The 26417-nt window shown below is 37.3% G+C and overlaps 1 protein-coding gene across 1 annotated transcript; it reads left to right on the plus strand.

Moving 5' to 3' along the window:
- Positions 1 to 484: 484 nt before the first annotated feature.
- Positions 485 to 26042, plus strand: LOC110450637 (lactase-phlorizin hydrolase-like; the record flags this gene model as incomplete). The annotated part of the gene is made up of 24 exons (XM_021498256.1): positions 485 to 712; positions 1256 to 1440; positions 1598 to 1936; positions 2770 to 2897; positions 3270 to 3530; positions 3861 to 4044; positions 5066 to 5308; positions 5717 to 5858; positions 6208 to 6392; positions 7689 to 8006; positions 8498 to 8625; positions 9146 to 9406; positions 10064 to 10247; positions 12202 to 12444; positions 12696 to 12825; positions 13333 to 13517; positions 14514 to 14867; positions 15570 to 15697; positions 16417 to 16674; positions 20377 to 20554; positions 20702 to 20944; positions 21851 to 21983; positions 24578 to 24759; positions 25525 to 26042. Coding segments are annotated over 24 exons (5176 nt in total), but the record flags the coding sequence as incomplete, so codon positions are not given.
- Between the last annotated feature and the right edge of the window lie 375 nt (positions 26043 to 26417).

A 26417-nucleotide genomic window follows, 5' to 3' on the forward strand; every position in this document is an offset into this window, starting at 1 on the left:
CCTCCAACTAACGGTTAAACACAAAGTTCGGTTATAACTGATGTAGTTGTATCCTTTACCTTCACCAACTAACAGTTAAAACAAAGTTGGGTTATTATTGATGTAGTTGTATCCTTTAACTTCACCTACCGACGTTTAAACACAAAGTTCTGTTATAACTTATATACTTGTATATTTTACCTCCAACAACTAACGGTAAAACACAAATTTCAGTTAAAACTGATGTAGTTGTATCCTTTAACTCCACCAACCGACGTTTAAACACAAAGTTCGGTTATAACTGATGTAATTGTATCCTTTACCTTCACCAGCTGACGGTTAAACACAAAGTTCGGTTTTAACTGATGTAGTTGCATCCGTTACCTCCACCAGCTAACAGTTAAACACAAAGTTCGGTTATTTTATACATCAAATAATTATAGATTAATGGGTTCGATGTTCTACCTATCACGTAAAGTGTTTAGTTCAAGTGTAATTAAACTAGGGTCAAAGTACATCGAGATGAATACTTGGTATTAGAGGGAAGCATTCCGATAATTACACACATACAATCGTGCCATTTTTCTGATTGTCCTATTTCAGGAGCCACAGATTTCGTAGGCCTGAACTTTTACACCTCCAACTTGGCAGAATACCATCTGGACGACACATATAAACGGGATTACTATTCCGATATGGACGTCAGATTGTCTAAAGACCCGTCATGGCTTGGGTAAATATTGTTAGCAAACCATCACAAGTATTTTTGGTATGTTACATGTGTAAAGTATCTTACTTTTTTCACATCGAAAGGAACTGATGTTATAACATTATGATATGTGGGAAAAGGAAAACGAGGTCGCATTTACATTTTCCAGGGTTTTTCGGCAAAATGTGTCAGTGTTTACTTTATATGAATCGTATAAGAAAAGCTTTTCCCATTCCCTGCTACATTTGTTCACAAAAACTGTACGTAATGCAAACTCGTTTTAAAGCTGGCAATGACACTGCATTTCAAATGCTATTCAATGTGTTTCGAGCATCTCAAAACGTGCTCTTCTACGAAGAATGGTCAATTTTCAAATTCTCATAAAACTCCACAATATACAGTGTAACAGAATTAATCGAACTGATATATCGCTAGAGACTTACAGCAATACGTTACCGAGTCCTGGATTCGAATCCTGATTTTGTGGCTTGAATAAAGAAATAGCATATATTTCATATCACTGCGGCAATATGACATTGTGTTATCTTTTGTTATTCAAATAATAAGGTCCGGGTCATCATGGCTAACTGTCACTCCATTTGGAATTCGCCGTATGCTGAACTGGATCAAGGATCACTACGGTGACGTTCCTGTGTTTATAACAGAGAATGGCATTTCTGATAGAAACGGATCCCTGTCTGACGATCATAGAATCTTCTACTACAAACACTACATCAATGAGATTCTAAAGGGTTAGTTGTTTTGTTGTTGTTGTTGTAGTTGCTTTTGTCTTTGCGATGTATGTTCGTTCTCATCTTTTCAAAATTAGAGGGAGCCTTTCGAGGCAGCAATGTAGAAAGGCAGAGTTAGGGAAGGATCTTCTTATTTTGTCTGATTTTGTTACTGCAGCTATTCGCCTAGACCACGTGGACGTACGTGGGTATACTGCGTGGTCCCTGATGGATAATTTTGAGTGGTCTAGGGGATACTCGGAGAGATTTGGTCTCCACTATGTCGACTTCACTGACCCAGCGCGACCCCGGATACCTAAAGACTCTGCAAAATACTATCGACAGCTCATCGAAAATAATGGATTGTTCAAGGCCACGTCACCTTCAACACCCGCACTGTCAGGACGTGGACCCCTGATACAAGAGAAGAAATTCCTGTACGGAATATTCCCACAAGGCTTTGCCTGGAGTGTAGCAACTGCTTCTTACCAGGTCGAGGGAGGCTGGCAAGCAGATGGTAATACATCTTGATATTACGAATACAAAAGTATACTTTTATTCCATATTCTAGTTGTTAAAACATAGAAAACCACAATTAAATAGATTTTGAAAATATTCTTAGATTTTACCTTCATTTCTTTGGCATGGTTTTAACATATTTTTAACATTTATTTTCTTTTGATCTAAATACTTTATTTTTTCTTAACTTAGCTATATCTTTTGTTCTTTTGATCTGATTGTGTGTATTTGGTGGTAAATGATACTTGTCAGATGATATACGTGATACACTGCAGTGCTGATCCTGAATTCCAACTGGTTCGCTGTGACTCCGGTTTGGTTATTGTCGGTATATGTTTGATCAAGTACATTGCAGTATTCCATTGACGTGATATTGATAGCAGATATGATGGAGTACAATTATACGCCAAAAAGCTTACAGAATCTAATCAGATATAAGAAATCAGCCTAGCTATAAATTTTATTTTGTACATGAGGCTATATAAAACTCACATACAGTCGTGGTTAAAATGTTGAAAAATAAAAATATAAAGTTTTTTAATCAGGATTGTCTCCAGTACTAAGTCTTAGTAGAGACATACAATTTTAGTAGACTTTTTCTTTGTTGGAATGGTAAGTGAAAATAGTGAAAGGTTGGAGTGTAAAATAAATCACAAAATGAGTTGTTACTTGCACATTTAACCAGTTACCAACAATATTAACAAAGTTATGGAGCGTGTTTGCACACCTTTGGATCAGTCAATGGTAATAGTATCGTATTGAGTCTTAAGGGTAAAGTCTCTTACGAGTAAATTTGTGTCTATATTTCTATTTTGATATCGATTCTTGCAGGTAAAGGCCCCAGTATCTGGGACACGTTCTCTCATCAAGGTCGCGTGGACAATAATGACACGGGCGATGTGGCGTGTGACAGTTATCACAAATACATGGACGACGTCCAGCTTCTCAAAAACATGAAGGTATGTTTCTTCTCGCTGGGTTTTCAGTTAAACATTGTATAACCCGAAACATGTTATATTAGGCAATAAATCATTAAGTATCAGTATCATTAACTTAAAGTGTATGAGGATGTGATGAGGAAAATTGGGATTAAACTATTTTTCTAAAGATTTACCCTTGTCATAATATGAGAGCATTACGTCACAGAAGTGTTAACATTTAGATAAAGTTAATAGCATTACATTAAACAATGTGACATTAAATGGAATCTTAATCAATTTTCTATTCAACGTTTTTAACCTTTCAATGCCATAGGATATCAATATAGCATTTCGTTTGTTTTTCTCATGTTGGGTCCCGAGCATGATATGTAAACGTTTTATAACCCACAGGTGACACACTATCGGTTCTCCCTGTCATGGCCCCGGATATTACCGGACGGCACGACACGCTATGTAAACCAGGCAGGGGTGGATTATTACAACCAGCTGATAGACGCCCTGTTGGACGCTGGGATCACACCCATGGTCACACTGTACCACTGGGACCTACCTCAGGCTCTACAGGACAGAGGCGGCGGCTGGCTAAACGCATCAACAGCTGACCTTTTCGCCAACTTTGCAAGACTAGCCTTCGAAACATTTGGAGACAGGGTAAATACAACATATCACCTGGTCATTCTGAGTACATACAAAGTGTCACGTGCAACTAGCAGAATCACTTTTGTGTTGAAAAATTGAGTGATGATGGGTTTTTTTGCTTTATTGCGACAAATTTAAACATTTCAATTATTATTCCAAGACAAAAAATGCAAATATATGAGCTGTACCGCTTAATTGATCGTTGGCAATATAAACACCACTCATTTCAAATTAACTTAGAAATCCACTTCATACAGTCTTCTCGTATATTGGTTATATTCGTAATGCATATTAAAGGAGTTTTATGCTGATGAATGATAATTTAATTTCAATTTATAAAAGGTAAAAGTTTGGATCACCATTAACGAGCCTTGGGTGGCTTCAGTGCATGGCTATGGTTATGGAACTATGGCCCCGGGAATTGTAAGCCCCGGGGACGGCCTGTACATTGCTGCCCATAATCTCATCCGGGCACACGGGAAGGCATACAGAGTCTATCAAAATGAGTTTAGTCAGGTCCAAAATGGTATGTATACGTTGTAAAAAGGATTCTCCCTTGCATTGAAGTTTCACTTTTTATGTTTTAAAGCAAATTTGTCATTCACAAAGAAGCCAGTATAGAGCAGAAGGATGCGCTTGACACATTATTACTGTACCCTTTGATCTACATTATATCCTCTTGTTCTAACCACTTAAGACGAGTTACGGAAACAAATTTTCCGTGAAATAAAACGATGATTTTCCAGATATTTTCTATGCCAATTGTTCTAAGGAAAAGAAAACTGCTATCAGTCAAAGGTCAGAATCGAATCAGACTGTGTTCTGCGTCATTTAATTGCTTAGATGATACTTGAAAGACAAAAAAGATATTCAGACCTGGTTGCAGCATTTGGGCCTCAGTATTGTCTGACGTCTCCTCACCTTGTGTTGAAGGTGTCTCTATAGGCACCCGTCATTATAGGACTTAAACTGTTTTTACGAGGACGTCAAACGCTGTGCTAAAAACGAAAATAAAAATAAAAAACTTTGTATATTTTACATTTCACAACGAAACCTGTCTTAGAGAACACCTGCCGGTAATTGCCATATCAATGATAACACACATGTTGTTAACTTGTAAAATTGTTTGTCTCTAATTGTTGTCTTTTCTGTTTTCATTTTGTATATTTTTGAACATTTTTTTCGGAAGCACATTGACGCTGTCTGTGTCTCCTTGTCTCCAGTTGTCTGAAACAAATGGTTTCCAAATTATAACATTGAAACAATTAATTCTATGTTATCAAAATTTGAATGCATTATAACGCAAGAGGAAGGAAATAATCTATTGGTATTGGGCTTACTTAGTCAAAGATCAAGGTCACAGTAGATACAAAAAGACTGAAAATTTTGAAAAAAAATAGTTTCGAGTTGCTATCTCTTGAACGATAATTCATATCTATCATATTTAAGAATGTATATGTATATATAGCTAAGAAATTCGTCACATACATTAGCATCATTTTCAAAAACTGAACCCTTTCTACATTTACTAATTTGTGCTGTTTTAGGGACTGTGGGCATTGTCTGTAACTCTCGCTGGTACGTCCCAAAGTCGGAGGGTCGTCCGCAGGACCTAGCAGCCACCGAGCGTGCTCTTCAATTTAACCTAGGATGGATTGGCAATCCTATTTTAATCAACGGCGACTACCCCGACATCATGAAATGGCAGATCGGAAACAAAAGTGAAGCACAGAATCTAAAACAAAGCAGACTGCCAGAGTTCACGTCAGAGGAGAAAAAATATATAAAGGGTAAAAATCGAAATAATCAAATTTCCGAAAAAAAAGTTTGAAGATAAAAATGTTGTGAAAATTAACATTAATGCAATCTGTGCCTTTATAATCTGGATGATATTAAGGTGAGGTTTGTGTAGTGATGTGAGGCATTGTAATTAATGCTGGGGATTCTAGAAAATAGATGAAAATGATGAGGAAATGTCTTTCCCTGAAACTTTAAAACAAGAAACACAGTAAGTTTTGTGGTCATATCTTGTTCTTCGTGATAGCGGATGTAATTATATATATGTTACAAATCAAATGTTTTTGTAACTTTTCAGCTACATCTCATAAAAGAGTAGCTGATAATTGTCTTCTGGTAAGTACAATGTTTATGTTTTAGTGATGATGGTGAATTCAAACTATGAAATGATAATTTTCCAGGTTCAGCTGATTTCATCGGACTGAATTTCTACACCTCAGACGTCGTAGAGCACTACGAAGACCCGGCCGTGCCACACGATTACTACTCGGATATGGACGTCAGAGTTTCTAAAGACCCTTCCTGGCTTGGGTATAACAACTCGTAAGTATAAGAAACTATCATTTATCTATTCTTTGAAATGGCATAGACTTTTTATTCAGCACGAAAACAAAGAGGCCGGTCGGGACATAGGAATGACACATTAGTCACAGTCCTTATTGTATTTTATCTAGGCAAAGAGTTTCAATGCGTTAAATGCTTCACGGCAACTTATCGCACAAATTGTAATCTGAATACAAAGAGCTAATGGTAGATTCACTTATTTATCGCATATTGCATTTTGAAATCTGCTTTAAGGACTTTTTACTAATCCTGGTTTGAAAATTTCGGCCAAGGCCATTGACGTCACAGGTTTTTTTTCTTTTCTGATGACCATCTGTTATCGCACCAGGTCGGGATCTGATTGGCTGAAGGTGACCCCTACTGGAATACGACGGATGCTGAACTGGATGAAGGATCAGTATAAGAATGTTCCTATATTTATCACGGAGAACGGAGTATCTGACAGGAATGGATCACTGCTAGACGACAACAGAATCTCCTACCACAAAAATTACATCAATCAAGTCCTCAAAGGTTACTTAAATTAGCATGTATCTAGGATTGATATGAAAAGATAAGATATGATGTGGTCCTAAGAATACGTTAATATCTTCTGAATTATGCAACACTAATAACAAAATTAATTAATTGATAAACTGGGCACTCAAAATCAAAAACAAAATCTAAAAAGTGAAATGGACCTTTCTTGAATAAATAAATAATAAGTTTCAAGTTATGGTAGACCTACGTCACATATTTTTTTTTTTACACAAGTGATAAAGAAATATCGTTTTATAAAATCTACGTTATTTGATTAAAATTCTCATTTTTGATGCATTTCTTGAGGTATCTTACTTGATTTTATTACATATTCCATGTTTATCATTATTTATTTCACAATGACATCATACTAATTAGTTATTAATTCCCATAATAAACATTAACAAATCTCCAGAGTTAAGAAAAAACGGGGCCATTTCCTTTGTCGTTTTTTGAGCACATTTTTTCAGACAGTGTGTATCATCGCTATTTACCCAAAGGTGCTAGGTATTGACTATTATAAGGCAATGTGCTGAACCATATTTTCATATTTTAGGACCCAAAAGCGCTTACTTAATATTAGTTCCTGAATGATCAGCCATTGAGAATAATTTAATTAATATGTAACTAAAGTCTACAAGTATAGCCGCATATAACTTCAACGTGTTGTGAACCATTTCATGATGCCGTGCAACGTTAAAATATTTTATAAAATATATTGATTTACAACATGTGGTTCATATTTTGTAAGGCTACCTTCACTGTACAACAGCAAAGTTTGATGCTCAAAACAACAATACTAGTTCAGCAGCCTACAACTTGTTAATATATAATAAGGAGGTCTCTCCATCGGCTCCTGTTTTGTTTGATTGACCCTCCTCAATTATTAAAAACACTGATTTCATCGAGAAGCAGAAGAAACGTTGGGTTCAATGTAGGGTAATGATTACTGTTTTGCAGCAAATATAATATGCATATGAATAGAAGTAATGCCTCACGCATTTCCTAATCTGATGTCACAGATAAAACTCGTCAGCATATAATTATATTCTTTCAGTGTTCTTGTGAAAAATTAAAAGCTATTGATACGTTGCAATAATAGTCAGTCCCGAAAGTAATAACATTTCGACGGTCTCTGGTCACCAGCAATTGAAACAGTTCAATCCCGTCATAGTTCCGAATTTCCGTATATTTGTTTTCTCAAAAGTCACCAACACTGCTTTAATATATTCATTAATTGTTCTAAAGGGAAAAATTAAGACATTCTCTATGCATTTATTTGAATTCCAGCTATTCGTCTGGACAAGGTGGACGTTTCTGGGTACACCGCGTTTTCCCTGATGGATAACTTTGAGTGGTCAAGGGGATACTCCGAGAGATATGGCCTCCACTACGTCAACTTCACTAACCCAGCGCGACCCAGGCTGCCTAAGGCATCGGCCAGGTACTACAGAAAGCTGATCAAGGATAACGGTTTCCTGGAACTTGAGTCTAAACCTATTCCTCCGTCAGAGGGAAATGAATTCTACTACGGAAGTTTCCCGGAACATTTTGCGTGGAGCGCCGCGACGGCAGCATACCAAGTAGAGGGAGCATGGAATGAAGACGGTTAGACACTGTTACTGTTAACCATTAGGTCTACGGAAACATTTGAAGGAGATGTAGGATTGTGGTGAAACAAATTATTCGAGTTTTTAAAATGATTGTATGCTGGTAATGTTTACACTAGTGGAGTATGTTGGTAACATAATCAGTAACAGCATGAAATATACAGAATAAAAGCGTAAATAGGAGAGTATCGTATTGAACACCCTTGGCTCGCGAAGTTGGGCAGGTACATGCGTAGCATTTGAAAAAAAAACAATATTCAAGCTAATTTATTTATTGATCGACCGACTCATTTGTATTTTGTTTTAGAGTATAAAATGTTTTATAAACCAATATTTTACTAATTAAGGTAATTTTACAACCGAGAAAAAAACATCAATAAAAAATGTTTTATACTTATGACGTCAATCGTGATTTTAACGTAATGGGTATATTGATGTCATGTTAAAAATATCTAGTGGAACTGATCATTATATTTTAATATGTTACAGGTAAGGGACAGAGTATCTGGGACACGTTCTCTCATCAAGGTCACGTGGACAGCAGTGACACGGGCGATGTTGCGTGTGACAGTTACCACAAATACATGGACGACGTCCAGCTTCTCAAGGACATGAAGGTAACACGAGGGACCCTGGTGCTACTTGAAGGAAGCTTCTCAAGTCCAGGGTTTTCCTTTAACATATTCAATTGTTCTTGACGTTTGTTTTTTTCCCGACTTTACACTGATATTTTATTTTTTGTATCCGGAGTATCTTGTACAGCCTTTTTCGCATATATTTTGTACATTTTGTCACGGTACATTTATACATTACTTCTTTGGAATAATCAATCGATAGCGAAAAACAATGTCCAGTATATGTATTAACAGAAGAAACATATAATCGTAGTCAAAAAGTATGTCGGAAGGAATATTTGGGATGGTAATTCCAAGTAGCCGTTGTCCCCTTCTTGTATATGCTTTAACAACAAGGAATAATCGTTTTCCAAATAATTATTTGAATCCTTTCTCACGTTCTCTGGATTTAACAGTGACACAATTATTAATAATTTTCCATATTAATTTATTGCAGCCATACCTAAAGCAATTCCTGATGTTGATATGACGTTGTTTTGACAATTATTATGAAATTTAACAGGTGACACACTATCGGTTCTCCCTGTCATGGCCCCGGATATTACCTGACGGCACGACACGTAGTGTGAACCAGTTGGGTTTGGATTATTATAACCAGTTGATAGACGCCCTGTTGGACGCTGGGATCACACCCATGGTCACACTGTACCACTGGGACCTACCTCAGGCTCTACAGGACAGAGGCGGCGGCTGGCTCAACGCCTCAATAGCTGACGTCTTTGCCGACTACGCCAGACTTGCCTACCAGAAGTTCGGGGACAGGGTGAATATCAAAACGCATAATTCACTAAAGTGTCTCGAGTCGGGATGCTCTAACATCTTTTCAAGTTCTTTTGTATATATTCTATAATAAAGGGTTGTGATTGATCATGTTACATATTTTAAACACAGAGATTTTTTTTATATGAAGGGTGAATTGTGAGATTCTACAGTTTATATTTGAAATTAGATGTAATGTTATAAGTTCTTACAAGTTGGATACCGGGTCTACCACATACTCATTGTTATCAATGAACTCACTTTTATCTATACCAAACGAACTATTTTACTTTTACTCGTTACACAAGAGCTTATGTACGGCGTGATGTGACACTGATAACTCGTGAGGTCTTTAAATCGCTTCCCACCTATCTGTACGTCGTGTACAGATGATTGCCTGCCTACTTCTGGTACATGCGAATGTTAAAGTTTACGCGAATTAATCTAACTATTAAACATTACGCGATATTTTGAGAATCTACATTATTGCTCGGTGACTAATGTAAAAGTCTGCTTTCACGGTCACTAATTTTTGCGGATTCCTTAGATGTGCTACGATACAATGTACTTGTGTCCGTGAAAACTGTGAAAATTAAGGCCCCGCCTAAAGCAACCATTACCTTATCTCATGGAAGTGTTCATACTCATTCTGATTTCATAGGTTAAGACGTGGATCACACTGAACGAGCCGTGGGTGGTATCTGTCCAGGGGTACGGACAGGGCATCAAAGCCCCAGGGATCGTCAGCCCCGGGGACAAAGTCTACATCGCCGCTCACAATCTCATCAGGGCCCACGGCAAGGCTTACAGGCTCTATGAAAAAGAGTTCAAGAACACCCAACAGGGTATGATAGATACACGTCAATTTAGATTTTTATATAAATGGTCTTTGTTGTTTGACCAGAACGTGTTGTGAAATGACTTATTTTAGAGAAAATGTATGTCGATTTTGAAATTAAGGTAAGTTGTATAATTAATATAGTCAGGTTGTCTCCAGATTTTCTTTCGTAAAGAAGATTAAAAGACAGTTTTATTTGTAATTGTCGATAGGTGAAATCGAAACCAGATTTGTCTGTACTCATAGACCGGTGGCAATTCTGGGTTCGTATTTGTAGTATATAATGCAGGTTTGCCTGTTCCCATAGACCGGTATCAAATATTCCGGGTTCGTGTTTGTAGTATATAATGCAGTTTTGTCTGTACCAATAGACCGGTGGTAACTCTAGGTTCGTGTTTGTAGTATATAATGCAGGTTTGTCTGTATACGTACCCATAGACCGGTGCTAATTCTAGGTACGTGTTTGTAGTTTATAATACACGGTTGTCTGTACCCAAAGACCGGGGCTAATTCTAGGTACGTGTTTGTAGTTTATAATACACGGTTGCCTGTACCCAAAGACCGGTGCTAATTCTAGGTACGTGTTTGTAGTATATAATCAAACAGGTTTTTCTGTGTACTCATAAACGTAATTATTCCAATTAATTTTACTTTAGCCTTACTTCAATAACGATATGATACTGTGCTTATGACATTTTTAGTTTACGTAAAACAGAGTGCCTGAACAAGGCATACACGCGAGTACAAAGGCCTTTATACTAATGTAATTAAGTTATATGAGTATACATATACATATATCACAGCCTTGTTTATTGATAAATACACCCCGGAATCACTTTCAGATACATATATACGCAGTTGTAAACCGTAAACACGTGACATATAGATCTAGTGTAGTTATGTCTTAGTACATTAAGTGTACATTGTTGTATTTAACAATGAAAATGTTGTGAATCCAGTTAGAGTCACCAGCATAAATGGTATGACGGATAAGTCCGTGGTGATATGTTACCGGGAATCTTGAAATGGTGAATTTTACTATCAGCTTTGATCATATCATTATCCGATTTCTCAAATATACAAGTTATAAATAACAAATTAATTACGGAATTCTATATAGAATCGCCAGTTTACACATTAGTTTCTCCGGGCAGTTACAAAGCTTGCTTTCAGACCTATACATCTCGAAAACAAATTACCGATTTTCGTCGGATTTTCGACGTTCTGAGGTTATAATATATATCGAATGTACAGAAAACATATATTTTTACTCAAGTTGACCTTTTATGTACACGAATTTATCCATGTATCTGAACAAAACAGTCTGCTAACTGATAAAAAATCAGTTACATGATTCCTTTTACATAATATATCCATTGTGTGCATGTGGACAACATTGAGAAATGTCAGTCCCCTATATTAAAAAGGAGACTCCTGTCGATTTCTACGAAAGGATTTTAAATACCGTAAAGCTGTGTCTTAAGCTCAGATTTTCCCTCGTTTAAAGGTAACATCACAACTACACTGACATTTATAGACATTTATTTATAGCGTAGGTAACTGAGCTTATGTTCTTTCGTTTTACTCAAATTTCTGGATTATCAAAAGAATTTGGAAACGATTTTTCATAATTTCTTTTTTACGGTCATAACATGCAATTATGGAAATAGTAACCGAATCCACGTTTCTCTCCGTTTTGATATTACGGACAATCCTAGTTACGACCCATCTATAACATCTGAATATGACTACTTTGTAGACAGTACAAAGCAACGTGATGTTAGACGACATAATGTTGCTAAAAAAGAAAAAGAAAATTATGAAAATATCTTTTTAAAAGGTAAACAATCAGATAATATAAATCGTTTTCCCCATCAATGTATTGAGGGAGACAATGTTCAAAATATCTGAAGATGAAAAACCAAGTTAAGGAGGCTTTTTGCGTGAATATCTGTTTCCAGGGAAAGTAGGCATCACATGTAACTGTGACTGGGAAGTACCTAAAAGTGAGAGCGTTCCCTCCGACCGCGATGCTGCCGAGCGTGCACTCCAGTTCCACTTTGGATGGTTCGTCAATCCAGTGTTAAATAACGGAGACTACCCTGACGTCATGAAATGGCAGATCGGGAACAAAAGTGTCATTCAGAAATTAAAACATAGTAGACTGCCGGAATTCACACAAGAGGAAACACGTTATTTAAAGGGTACGTTATCAGAGAAGGCAGTTGCACCAAACAACAGAAGTAAAACCGATTCGAAGAAACCCAGTGCTTAACATGTAGAAGACATTCCATTCACTATAAACATCTGAAAGCAAAACATAGTTGCCACATATATAAAATTACCAAATCATTCACATAATCATGTCATTGCACATTAATCGAAATGATACAAGTGAAGCAAATTTGAGGTCAAATTTGTATAATAATTGTTTTTACTTTGTTTCCGTTTTCAGGTGCCACCGATTTTCTAGGTCTGAATTTCTACACCTCTAACCTAGCGGAAAATTATGTCGACCCTGCAACTCCACGGGATTATTATGGAGACATGGATATCAAGCTCTCTAAGGACCCGTCATGGCTAGGGTGAGCTTTATTGCAAACCAATAGCGTTTATCATATGAAGTAAATTATCTTCATAAACAGAGGCTATTCCTGAAATATATATGACATAAAGACAATATTTGTGACCTCCACAATCAACAATACTTATTTACTGGGGCTGTCTCAAATTATTCAACACCAGCTATTTATTATAATAATAATGAAGGATTAAGCGTGTATCCAGATATCTGACGGGCAGTTTGTCCGTTTAGGTTTTAATGCTCGTCGATATCTGTAGTTGTTGAATGATAATAACTAATCTGTAGTTTCTTGGGTACTTCAGAGAATGGCATGGAACATATTCTGCGTGAGTAAATGTATATGGCTATGTTATACAACTTCCTTTGTCGAATAGTAGATCCCTTATGAAAATGAATGATATTACCCGTTTTCTATTTAAACCAATGATGTTTGATAAACTGTACAATCAGAGCACCAAACTAAGCCTATATCAAACCTCTCTTACTTACACTATACCGCACGTGATAGGTCCGGGTCATCATGGCTAACTGTCACTCCATTTGGAATTCGCCGTATGCTGAACTGGATCAAGGATCACTACGGTGACGTTCCTGTGTTTATAACAGAGAATGGCATTTCTGATAGAAACGGATCCTTGTCGGACGATCATAGAATCTTCTACTACAAACACTACATCAATGAAGTTCTAAAAGGTCAGTGAGTTAAATAAAATAGCAGGAAAATATCCAGGATACAGGATAAAAGTATTGATTTCTCGTTCATCTGATATGGACATTTTATGGAACCTGGTTTTCCAACTCGCTCACGTTTTCTTGAAACCTTGAAATCGCAGTCCGATTGAAGTCAATTAGTATTGTAGAATCAAACCAAAAACATCAGGGGAGAGAAAAAAGGCAAGTCAACAAGATTTTCATGCACACCTTTTGCAGAGCGTATACTTGCGTCTACGTGTCCATCCGACCGTTCGTACGTAGATCCGTCTGTCATCATTTGACTTGGCCGCAGGTCCTGACTAAATTCGAAAAAAAAAATGAAAATTCATACAAATATTTTTGAAATCAATCACTCTAATCCGTTAAAGTACAAGATAATGATCAAAGCTACGGCATGTATTCTTGATGGTGATTGGTGAATTGGCTCGTCTATGCATTTCTGACAAAGTTATCAAACAAACTATCGTACGCACGTCTTTTAACATTCGGTTATGTCTGCATGTTACTAATTACATTTTTCAACCAAATTTTAGGAAGTTTTACAAAGTATTGATACCATCAATCTTTTGAAACCAGTCAAATGTCAAGGGTGTATTTTTCAGGTCAAAACTATAACTGCTAAATCAATAAATGATGTTTGGAAAATTGATATGTTAACGCATCCCTGGCTACGATTTTAAGTTTTAATCGATCGTCCGAAAACTTGCTCAACATTTCTCATCACGATAATCCCCGATGCTTGTTTACGCATACACATGCAAGCTCAACTGCGGTTACTTAGGCATAGTATTTAGATGAGTATGTACACCATGCTATCGTTGTGACTCCCACGCTGATGTTTATCAAGTACCACTTACAGTTGGAGGCAAACTCATCACACATCTGCTAATAATCACAAATCCATTTTATCATTATATTTATGGAGATAATAATGTTAGATTTCTTTTTTTAACTAAGACATTTATTGTAATTCAGCTATTCGCCTAGACCATGTGGACGTACGTGGGTATACTGCGTGGTCCCTGATGGATAATTTTGAGTGGTCTCGGGGATACTCGGAGAGATTTGGTCTCCACTACGTCGACTTCACTGACCCAGCGCGACCTAGGACGCCTAAGGCCTCAGCCCACTACTACAGACACATCATCCAGAATAACGGCTTCTTCTACGGTACAGACATTGGACCAGCTAGCTCAATCACGGTGGCTATGGTTCAAAATAAAACCCTACCAAAAGAGAAAGTGTTCGTGTACGACCAGTTCCCCGAGGGGTTTGTCTGGGGTGTGACAACCTCCGCGTATCAGATAGAGGGAGCCTGGAATGAGGACGGTAATGGGTTTTTTGTTTTTGTGCAATAGTGGTATTTTGGAGTTAGCTAAATTTGCATATTCGTCAAAGACATTTTGCTTGAGTGTTATTTTCATAGTTAATGACGATGTGAAAAAATCATTGCATGAAGTCACAGCTGATTAGGACATTGTTTTTTTTCTAAAGACTCACCGCATGTAATAACAAACAATCGAAGTAGAAAAATACATGATGTGCTGTAAACAAGATATGGTATAAAAGTTGTATCAGAACACTTGATCAGTATATTGATTCGGGGTCTAAAATAGACCTACATGTTATGGTAGATGATCGTGTCCGTTAGATACACACAGTACCTCAGATCGCGCAGTTCTCTTGTGCTGAAATGTCATTTCAAGTTCGGGTTCATAAAGAGCACAGTAATAGACATTAACGTCCGCCATTTTACAGAAACAGAATCGTGTGTGTGAAGTAGCAGGACAAGATTAGTGGTTGCCTTCATTGACTGACTTGTTATACTGCTAACACGTGATCAGCAAATATGTCCTATCATAAAGAGATTGGATGATATATCGAGACTTAAAGACCAATAGATAAACTAAGAAACATTAGGACATTGACAAAATGTTTGTGATGGAGCAAGGTGGCAGATAAAAGGCATTATATACATGTTCAATATATTCCTACAAATGAGAGTCTTTCTCTTGACATGTTGTTGTACAGGTAAAGGAGAAAGTATCTGGGATGTGTTCACACACCACCGTCAGTCTCCCAACGATGACACAGGAGATGTCGCCTGTGACAGCTACCACCTTTGGCGGGATGATGTCATGGTATTAAAACAGTTAAAGGTAAAAGTAAAATGATCCTGGTTCAGATGATGTGTTATGACTCAATGGTATTTATGTACAACATTTTTCAATTCTGCAAGTGAGTGAAGGAATACTTCTAATACTTTTCATATTATTTTTGTTATCACTACACGCACTATTAAGGTCCGAAGTGCAAGTTCAAAAGCTTTCATATGAGATTAAAAAAGATAAACAGGGTATCAAAAGCGCATTACCTGTCACTTTCATCAATAGAACACTCTCATGATTTTGAACTAACATTTATTTATAAGATCTGTTCAGGAAATGGAAAACAACAAAGATATCATTTATCTCGGCAGACAAGTGGACATAGTGGCAATATTAGTAACATACGAACAATTAAAATATCATATGCATAATCCCTGCCAAAAGAACGGCCTTGAAAGAACTAAGCATATCCTGTGTGTAAACAATCCTAATTCCAATTATGTCTTTAAGAAAAGTTCTATATTTGAATTTGAAAACTCTCAATGCAATAGGCTAAAATCTGATGTCATCACTCCAAGCAAGTAACCAGTTCTTAAACGAAATCCATTTACAGTTCATGTATTTGATTTTACCCAATCATGTATTGATAAAAAATAAATAAAAAAAATACTAAATCTTTAAATAAATTTTTAAAAAAGAAATTAAAGTAACAATTTACTTTTTAAAAGAAAAAAAATAAACCAGCTCTGTTTTTATATAATTTGTTGTAGATATCTCATTACCGCTTCTCTATCTCCTGGTCTCGTGTTTTACCTACGGGAGCTGCTAGCAACTCGAGTAAGGCGGGCCTCCAGTACTATAACCAGTTGATTGACGCCTTAGTGGACGCTGGGATTACACCTGTGGTAACGCTCTACCACTGGGACCTGCCCAGGGCCTTGAAGCAGAGTGGGGGCTGGCTCCATGATGATATCATCGAATATTTCATAAACTTTGCTGACCTCTGCTTCTCGAGATTTGGCGATCGGGTAAATACCTTGTGTCCATTTATTTACATCATACGCTGTCAATTGTTTACCTTTGTTCCTATAGCATATCTTAATACGTTAGATCCTTATTTCTAACCTCAGAACATTTTCCCCGACTTTATACCACTGTCTCCCTCACCTTTTACCACTGTCTCACTAACTTTTTACCACTGTCTCCCTCACTTTTTACCACTGTCTTCCTCACTTTTAATAGCTGTCTCCCTCACTTTTTACCACTGTTTACCTCACTTTTTACCACAGCCTTCCTGACTTTTTAAACATGTCTCCCTCACTTTTTACCACTGCCTCCCTCACTTTTTAAGATTGTCTCCATCACTTTTTTCAGTGCCTCCCTCACTTTTACCACTTTCTTTCCCACTTTTTACCACTGCCTTCCTCACTTTTTACCACTGCCTCCCTCACTTTTTAAACATGTCTCCATTACTTTTTACCACAGCCTCCCTCACTATTTACAACTGTCTTTCTCACTTTTTACCACTGCCTCCCTCGCTTTCTACTACTTTCTTCCCCCTCCCCTCTTTTTTAACAACCGTCTCCCTAACTTTTAACCACTTTCTCACCACTTCTAACCACTTTCTCACCACTTTTTCAACAGTCGCCCTCACCTTTTAGGACTTTCTCCCAAACTTTTAACAACCGCCTCTCTCACTTCTAATCACTGTCTTCCTCACTATTTACAACTGTCTTTCTCACATTTTTCCACTGTCTCCTTCACTTTTTCAACTTTCTACTTCACTTTGTTTTATCTTCTCCTTTATTCTCCTTTACTTTTACCGCTGTCACCGTCACTTTTTCTTCATTCTTCTTCCTCACTTTTACCACTGTCTCCCTCCATTAGACCATGTCTCCCTCACTTCTAACCACTTACTCCCTAACTTTGTTTCCACCGTCTCCTTGACTTTTATCACTGTCTCCTTAACTTTTCGTCAACCTTCTCCCTCATTTTTTTACCAATTTCTTGCCCACTTTTTACAACTGCCTCCCTCTCTTTTTACCACTGTCTTCCTTACTTTTTGCCACTGTCTCCCTCACTTTAAATACTATCTCCCTCACTTCTTACCACTGTCTTCCTTACTTTTACCACTGTCTCCCTAGCTTTGTTTCCATCTCCTCCCCAAGTCTTGTTCCAACTTCTCCCTCACTTTTACCACTTTCTCCTTCTCTTTTCGTTCACCTTCTCCTTCACTTTTGAAGATTTTCTCCTCATTTATTACAACTGTCTCCTTCACTTCTTACCACTGTCTTCCTTACTTTTACCACTCTCACCCTTGCTTTGTTACCACATCCTTCCTAACTCTTTTTCCAACTTCTCCTTCACCTTTACTACTATCTCCCTCACTTCTTACCACCTACTCACTAACTTTGTTTCCACCGTCTCCTTCACTTTTACCACTGTCTCATTCTCTTTCGTCACTTTTTACAACTGCCTTCCTCACTTTTTACCACTGTCTCCTTCAATTATTTCAACATTCTCCTTCACTTTGTTCTACCTTCTCCTTATTCTCCTTTACTTTTACCGCTGTTTCCCTCACTTTTTCTTCAGTCTTCTCCCTCACTTTTACCACTGTCTCCCTCTATTAAACCATTTCTCCCTCACTTCTAACCACTTACTCTCTAACTTTGTTTCCACCGTCTCCCTCACTTTTACCACTGTCTACTTAACTTTTCGTCAACCTTCTCCCTCATTTTTTACCATTTTCTTCCCCACTTTTTACAACTGCCTTCCTCTCTTTTTACCACTGTCTTCCTTACTTTTTTCCACTGTCTCTCTCACTTTTATTACTGTTTCCCTCACTTCTTACTACTTTCTTCCTTACTTTTACCACTGTCTTCCTAGCTTTGTTACCACCTCCTCCCTAACTCTTTGTCCCACTTCTCACTTACTTTTACCACTGTCTCCTTCTCTTTTCTTTCACCTTTTCCCTCACTTTTGAAGACTTTCTACCTCACTTTTTACGACTGTCTCCCTCACTTTTAACCACTTTCTCCTCCACTTTTTACAACTGTTTCTCTTTTTTTACAACTGTCTATCTCACTTTTACCACCTTCTCCATCACCTCTTACCACCTCCTTCCTAACTCTTGTTCCAACTTCTCCCTCACTTCTAACCACCTTATCCCTAACTATGTTTCCACCGTCTCCCTCACTTTTAACCACCATTTTCCTTACTTTTAACCACCGTGTTCCCTATTTTAAACAACCGTCTTCCTCACTTTTAACTTCCGTCTTCCCTATTTTAAACAACCGTCTTCCTCACTTTTAACTTCCGTCTTCCCTACTTTTAACCTCCGTCTTCCTTACTTTTAACCACAGTCTACTTTACTTTTACCTCTGTCTCCTTCTCTATTCGTTCACCTTCTCCCCATGAAGACTTTCTCCCCCACCTTTTACAACTGTCTCCCACCTTTTTAACCACTTTCTACCCTACTTTTACAACTATCTTCCTCACTTTTTTACCCCTGTCTCTCTCACTTTTATCACCTTCTCCATTAGTTCTGACCACCGTCTCTCTAACTCTTGTTCAACTTCTCCTTCACTTTTACCTCTATCTCCCTCACTTCTGACCACCTTATCCCTAACTGTTTCCACCGTCTCCTTCACTTTTACCACTGTGTCCCTCACTTTAACCACCGTCTTCCTTAGTTTTAACCACCGTCTTCCTTACTTTAAACCACCATCTTCCTTACTTTTAACCACTATCTACCTTACTGTTAACCACTGTCTTCCCTACTTTTAACCACCGTCTTCCTTACTTTTACCACTGTCTCCCTTACTTTTAACCACCATCTTCCTTACTTTTAACCACTATCTACCTTACTTTTAACCACTATCTACCTTACTTTTAACCACCGCCTTCCTTACTTTTAACCACTGTCTACCTTACTTTTAACCACTATCTACCTTACTTTTAATCACCGTCTTCCTGACTTTTACCATTGTCTTCCTTACTTTTACCACTGTCTTCCTTACTTTTAACTACTATCTACCTTACTTTTAACCACTATCTACCTTACTTTTAACCACCGTCTTCCTTACTTTTACCACTGTCTTCCTTACTTTAACCACTGTCTTCCTTACTTTTAACCACTATCTACCTTACTTTTAACCACCGTCTTCCTTACTTTTAACCACTATCTACCTTACTTTTAACCACTATCTACCTTATTTTTAACCACCGTCTTCCTTAGTTTTTATCACCATCTTCCTCACTTTTACCACTGTCTGCCTTACTTTTAATCACCGTCTCCCTCACTTTTTCCACCGTCTCCCTGTCTTTTACCACGGTCTCCTTCTCTCATTGTCAACTTTATCCCTCACATTTACCACTGTCTTCCTCACTCTTTGCAAATGCCTCCCTTACCTTTTATCTCTGTTTTCGAAACTTTTTACCTCTATTTCAATTACTATTATCAATTTCTCATTCACTTTTTAACATTGTCTCCCTCGCTTTTTATCACTGCCTCTCTCATTTTTATCTTTGTCTCCTTCACTTTTTACCACCCTCTCCCTGAATTTTTACCACCTTTCCCTCAATTTTTACCTCAGTCTTACTCAATTCTTTCCACTTTTTCCCTTTTTATGAGCCTGTTTGTTTCATATCGTGTATCGCTTTTCCACTGTTCCTGTCTGACCGTGACCCTCTTTTTATATCTGATCTTTGAATCTGTTTTGTTCGCTTAGGTGAAGAAATGGATCACATTAAGTGATCCCTACTCAATAAGTGTGAAGGGTTATGGCGTTGGGACGCTAGCCCCAGGAGAGGTTGGTGAGAATGTGTACAAGGTAGGACACAACCTTCTTCGTGCCCACGCAGCAGTCTACAATTTGTACAGTCGTAAATACAAACCCTACTATAAAGGTGAGTCCCCGGTGTCTTCATGGTCTTGTCAAGATGAACTTCAATTTTTATGTAATTGTATGCAAAATAGAAATATGTTATACCTCATATATCCTCATTCTTACATTCTTAGGACTTAAACAGTAAGGTCTGTTTTCCTTTTCACAGGAACGGTGGGATTAGCCCTTACCGCTCCCTGGGCTGAACCCTTTAATCGTTCACACGAACAGGACATACGAACATCGGAGCGCGCTCTTCAGTTCATATTCGGCTGGTTTGCCAACCCGATATTTAAGGACGGGGATTATCCCATAGTGATGCAAACATCTGTACTTGAAAACAGTTTGAAGGAAAATAAACTGGACAGTAGGCTTCCGGAATTTACTGCCGAGGAAAAGAGGATGCTAAAAGGTAAGCATTGAGAATGTTATCATACCCCCAACAGGGATGTTGTAGAATCTGGAGTATGTTATCATACCCCCAACAGGGATGTTGTAGAATCTCGAGTGTGTTATCATACCCCCAACAGGGATGTTGTAGAATCTGGAGTATGTTATCATACCCCCAAAAGGGATGTTGTAGAATCTGGAGTATGTTATCATATCCCCAACAGGGATGTTATCATACCCCAAACAGGGATGTTGTAGAATCTAGAGTATGTAATCATATCCCAACAGGGATGTTATAGAATCTGGTTGTAGTCATAATCTTCTTTTCACTTTCTCAACACATTAACTTATAACTTACAAGCAAGAATACTGCCTCCTTCAGTTTCTTTACTTAGTATATATTAATGAGTTGTAGGTACTTTAGTAAAAATGAGGGCTCAGTTAAGGTAACTTCATTCTATAACTGCAATGAACATAATTTGGACAGCTTTTAAAGCAACAAGAAAATGAATCTTGTTTGGGTAATTTCACATTTACACAGAGACAAAGCTGAGAAAAACCAAAGATTTCTGGCACTTCCTTCCTTAGAAAATACACCTGTAGAGGAATTCCTAGTTTGGATGCACATTTTGCATTGCTCAAAGCCCCAGAGTACATTTACCTCCAGCATAGTAGCCACGAAACACAGAATATATATGCACTTCATAAGCCACATATTCAGGACTGGTAGTTAGTGATATAGTGAACTTACCATTAAACTGATTATTGCTGACCGAGGATAATTGTTTAATAAGTGACGTTTTTATTAAAAGCATTAGTATACTTTCAAAGATGTCTTACAAATAAAATCTCTGAATGTTGCATTGCTTAATCAAAATGTTGAGTTGTTTTTTTATTTTTTTATTATTTATTTTTTTTGGTTTTGTAGGATCTGCCGACTTCCTTGGACTTAATTTTTACAACTCCATCTTAGTAAAACAGAATGCAAATTTGTCGCCGAAAACTCTCGCTTATTTTTTGGATATGAATGTTGATACGAGTGCTGCCGTTGTGTGGCCAGTGTAAGTACCGAATTGATCATACCGTCCATGAATCAGTGGCCGAGTGATAATTTAATTCTTTAGAGATTTCTCACTCATACTGATCTCATACTGATACTGCATTTGTCCATGCCTGGTGCTGATATCCACGAGTTTCTAAAATATCGATTTTTTCCTTGAATATTGACATATCTGTATATGTTGGCAAAAACAGAAAATTGGAATCTGTTTTCAGCTCACCTGACCCGAAGAGCCAATTGACCGTATGCCGTGGTGCAGCGTCCGTCGTTAGTCATCTGTCAACTTATTTCTTTAAAACGCTACTTGTCCTAAACGGCTTAGTAGATTTTGACCATTTCTTTTACCTGGAACATCATTGGCCAATGGGTTGTCCATTGTAAATAAAGAAGGGTATAACCCCCACCCCTTTCTAGAGCATCTTTGGGCGAGGGACGGGGCCCAATTAGGGATATAGAGGTAACTCTTTTAAAACAAAATGTTATCCGCCTTATATTTTAAATTTGTATAAATGCAGGGTGTAGCCCCTTGAGGGCAGAGGGCTGGGACCAAATAGTGGAAATACAGCTTAATTTTAAAAAAAATCTCATTCCTCACGAGTGGAGGGTTTTTAACAAAATGTGGTTTATAGCATCCATGGCAAGTAGGACTCCTGTTTATATAAACATTGTGTGAAGACATGAAAAATACACCCATGTTCTTGGTGTCTTAACGTCACGCTACCACAATTGGTACGCTACCCAAATTCGTACTCGGTCAGAAAATAGTTCGAATACTACTTCAAAATTAAATTTGAGCATTTTCCTCTGTCAGTATAACAAAAGAAATATTTATCAACATTTCAATAATATAGTTTGTTTTCAGTGACATTTCTAAAAAGTACACGATGATTTCAAAGTAAACATAACAGAAAACCAATAAAGATTTTGTATGTCGATGAAATGTTTTGTGGTTTTTAAGGGGTTATTGATAAGCATGTTTAAATGTTGATTTCTGGTCCTTAAATCCGGATAACATAAAAGTGTATACATCAACTAGTAAAAATAAAAAAACAAGTTTCATAGCCTGTGATATGGTGTACCAATTTGAGTACTTATCATTGCCGAAAAACGGACGAAATCTCACTGCGAATATAGCGTTCTATTTTAAAAAAATAAATTACTTAGAATCAAAAAAAATCTGACAATGAACCATCATGGGTAGTCTTTGTCAAGAATCAAGAAACAATCCAGATACAAGATCCAAATTTTGAAATATCACTGAAAAACTGTCAAAATTGTACCAAATGTGGTAGCGGGACGTTACACACCCAAACAGATTTAATCCTACTTCCAACTTGTATTTCTTATACTCCTTTGATAAACTGGTATGATTCACACTAGGTTTTAAATTGAAAATGAAATACCAGGTGAGCTATTAAGGCCCCTGGGCATCTTGCTTCAAATACCTACACTTGTATGCCTGACATAATATAAAGATCGAAATGGTACTGTTCAGCGTCAAATCACTGCTAAATGCAGCTCATTTCTCTTTGGTCAAAATTTGTCATGTGTCAAAGGACACATTAAATATTTAGAGATATGTGACGTCAGCAGAAACACTGGAAACACTGTTTGGTAGCAGTGTACAGTAGAAATGGCCCGACTCTGATAAACAAGGCACATGTCGAGTAAATGTAAACACAGCGGATTTACCCTACACAACACATGTATACATGTATATATATTTGTAAACTGCATTACATTTACAACACATATAAAGTACTGAGAAATTACCAAAAAATGCCAAAAATTACCATTTTTGACCCAAAATTTGACCCCCGCAACAAGTGTCTGAAATTAAAGATTACCTACCTGCTGGTTGCAGAATTATCTGGGTCCCAGTAAAGTTGTAAAACTTGATTTTTTGCAATTTTGCGTCGTGTGCTGTTGTCAAAATTTTACCTCCTTTAAAGCTAGCTTTTCATGTGTAGGCACCCTTTCGGATTATGGCCAAAATTATATTCTCGAACCAGAAAAATCTTCTTTTTCTTTAAAAAATGTGAAGCTCACATAGCCCACTTCATCATGCTTATACCAACTTTAGTACAGTTGTATTTTTATATATTTTTTACATATCATTATACAGGGGTTAGCCATTTAACAAAAATATCACCCATGGCCACAACCCTCTACTGTATACTGCTACCTTTAGCTATGACAAAAACTGCGTTCAGTATTATGTAAATGTATTATTTAGGTAAGAAAAGATAGAAGCATTATGAAAAAGGCATTTTGTTTTTACATGTTAAAGCATGTACATTTAATATCTTAAATGTGTGTTAGTTTGGGAAACTTATCATAAAATATGATACTGGGAGGCATCCATTTTATTCGGATATAAAACAAACCATATAATATGAAACATAATAAGTGTGATATTAAACAATGTTGTATTGAGCGAAATCTATTGTAAAAGATGAAATGACATGACCTTATAGAAATACTTCCTCACATGACTAGAATTTTTAACTTGAGCAGAGAATCAAAGAACAATGCATTCTAATTAGATAACTCACTTTGTTTGTATCATTTCATCTTGACGTGACTTGTTTACAGTGGCACTAACCAACGCACTTCGCAACCAGAGGGACTAAGGCGAATCCTTAACTGGATCCACCAGACTTACTCCCCCGCGCAGATCTACGTCACAGAGAACGGCATGTATGACACGACCGGTTCCCTCGAGGACACGGACCGGGAGGAGTATATCAAACAGCACACCAACCAACTGATGAAAGGTACTAGTCAGGTTCATATATGTATTGCCCTCGTATGGTGGAGACAGGATTATTCGTTCACCCGAGATAGGAAACGTTACCCAAGGACGAAGTCTGATTTGAACAAATTAAACCAAAGTGGCAGAAATATCCATGTCGTTACCAAATAAGGTTTTCTTTACTGAAACAGCAATTTTCATGAAACGCGGAAATGATACTTAAAATCAACCACTGTCCAGTCTGTCCTCAGTGTAGCCATCTCCTTGGCCACACATAAAAAACAAAAATGTGTTCTTGTTAATGGACTTTGCCTATGGTTCTAGAATTTGAGTGGGTTTTTTGTACGAGTCAGAAAAGTCCGAGTTTCAATATCTCATTTGACGGAACATTTTTCTAGACTAGAAAATCTTGAGTTCGAATCTCTAGGACACCTTCTTGATCTGATAGCTCAGTTTGATCATAACTTCTAGTCCGTGTTGCTTTGTTGACCAGGCCAAAGTTGCTCTAAGGTCGGTTAGGGGAAAATATTGAAATTTGAATACAACAAAATCAAGATCATCTGACATCGTTTGAACAACTATAGCTTTGTTTAGACAGATCAGAGTGCTATGTTTTAAGGATTGATATGGCATTTTAAGTCCTTTTTCCCGTGGCAATAATTTGAAGTTTTCAAAAACCGCCGTCTTGTTCCAAGCTTATAACCATATGCTTTATAACGTAGATGGAGTGTCCATATTGTCGAAGTGATACGGATTACCAGTAATATATTTGTTTCTCTCTTGGTAGCTATAAGTCTGGACAAGATTGACATCAAAGGTTACTTCGTCTGGTCGTTAATGGATAATTTTGACTGGGAAGACGGATACTCGCGGAAGTATGGACTATATCATGTGGATTTTAACAAGGCAAAAAAGACGCGTACAGACAAACAATCTGCAAACTTCTATAGACAGCTGATAGAAAACAATGGTTTCCATGACAACAGCACAATGACCACACAAGCGCCCCCTGTTGTGATCACCACAACTCCGAAAGTCGTAAAACATGACCAGGGTGTATCGGGAACAGTTTCTCCTCACCAAACGCCATTCACTGTCGTCACCGCGATTTTCATAGGAGTCATACTATTGTCAGCTTCTTAAACGTAAAAAAAAATCTTTGTGTTTGAGACACCTTCCAGTCAGCATATTTTAAAGACGAAAACGATGACTTTTAGAGAATTGTATATTCACTTGTTAAATACAAATAGTCTTCCAATGAAATGACACTCCTTTTAATAAAATAAACATTTATACAAACTTACATTTTTACATTAACACGTGAATATCTTTTGACGCATGGAAGTGTTCTAAGATCATGCTATAACAGTACATCATGAGATGCGATGCCTATCCGTGAAATATATTTCGGCCGAAAGCGGACATGTCCTTTCTCCCTTGGATCTCAGTTTTATTTCTTTGATGGGCAAGTTTTTCTAAACCGGCCGATTTTCGGGATGCCCTTAGCCAGACCAGTTACAAATCGGGCATATTGTTAAGGTTTTAGGGTATTTACTTTTCGCATAAATTCTCGAGAATAATAAATGACAGTCAAACTTTTATGTTTCCAACTTTGCGGTACAATCGAGAAGAAAAATGATACATTGGGACTTCGACTCACGAATGTTGCACTTAGAACAT

This window comes from Mizuhopecten yessoensis, unplaced genomic scaffold, assembly GCF_002113885.1.
Source record: "Mizuhopecten yessoensis strain PY_sf001 unplaced genomic scaffold, ASM211388v2 scaffold5399, whole genome shotgun sequence".
In the NCBI taxonomy this organism is placed as follows: domain Eukaryota; kingdom Metazoa; phylum Mollusca; class Bivalvia; order Pectinida; family Pectinidae; genus Mizuhopecten; species Mizuhopecten yessoensis.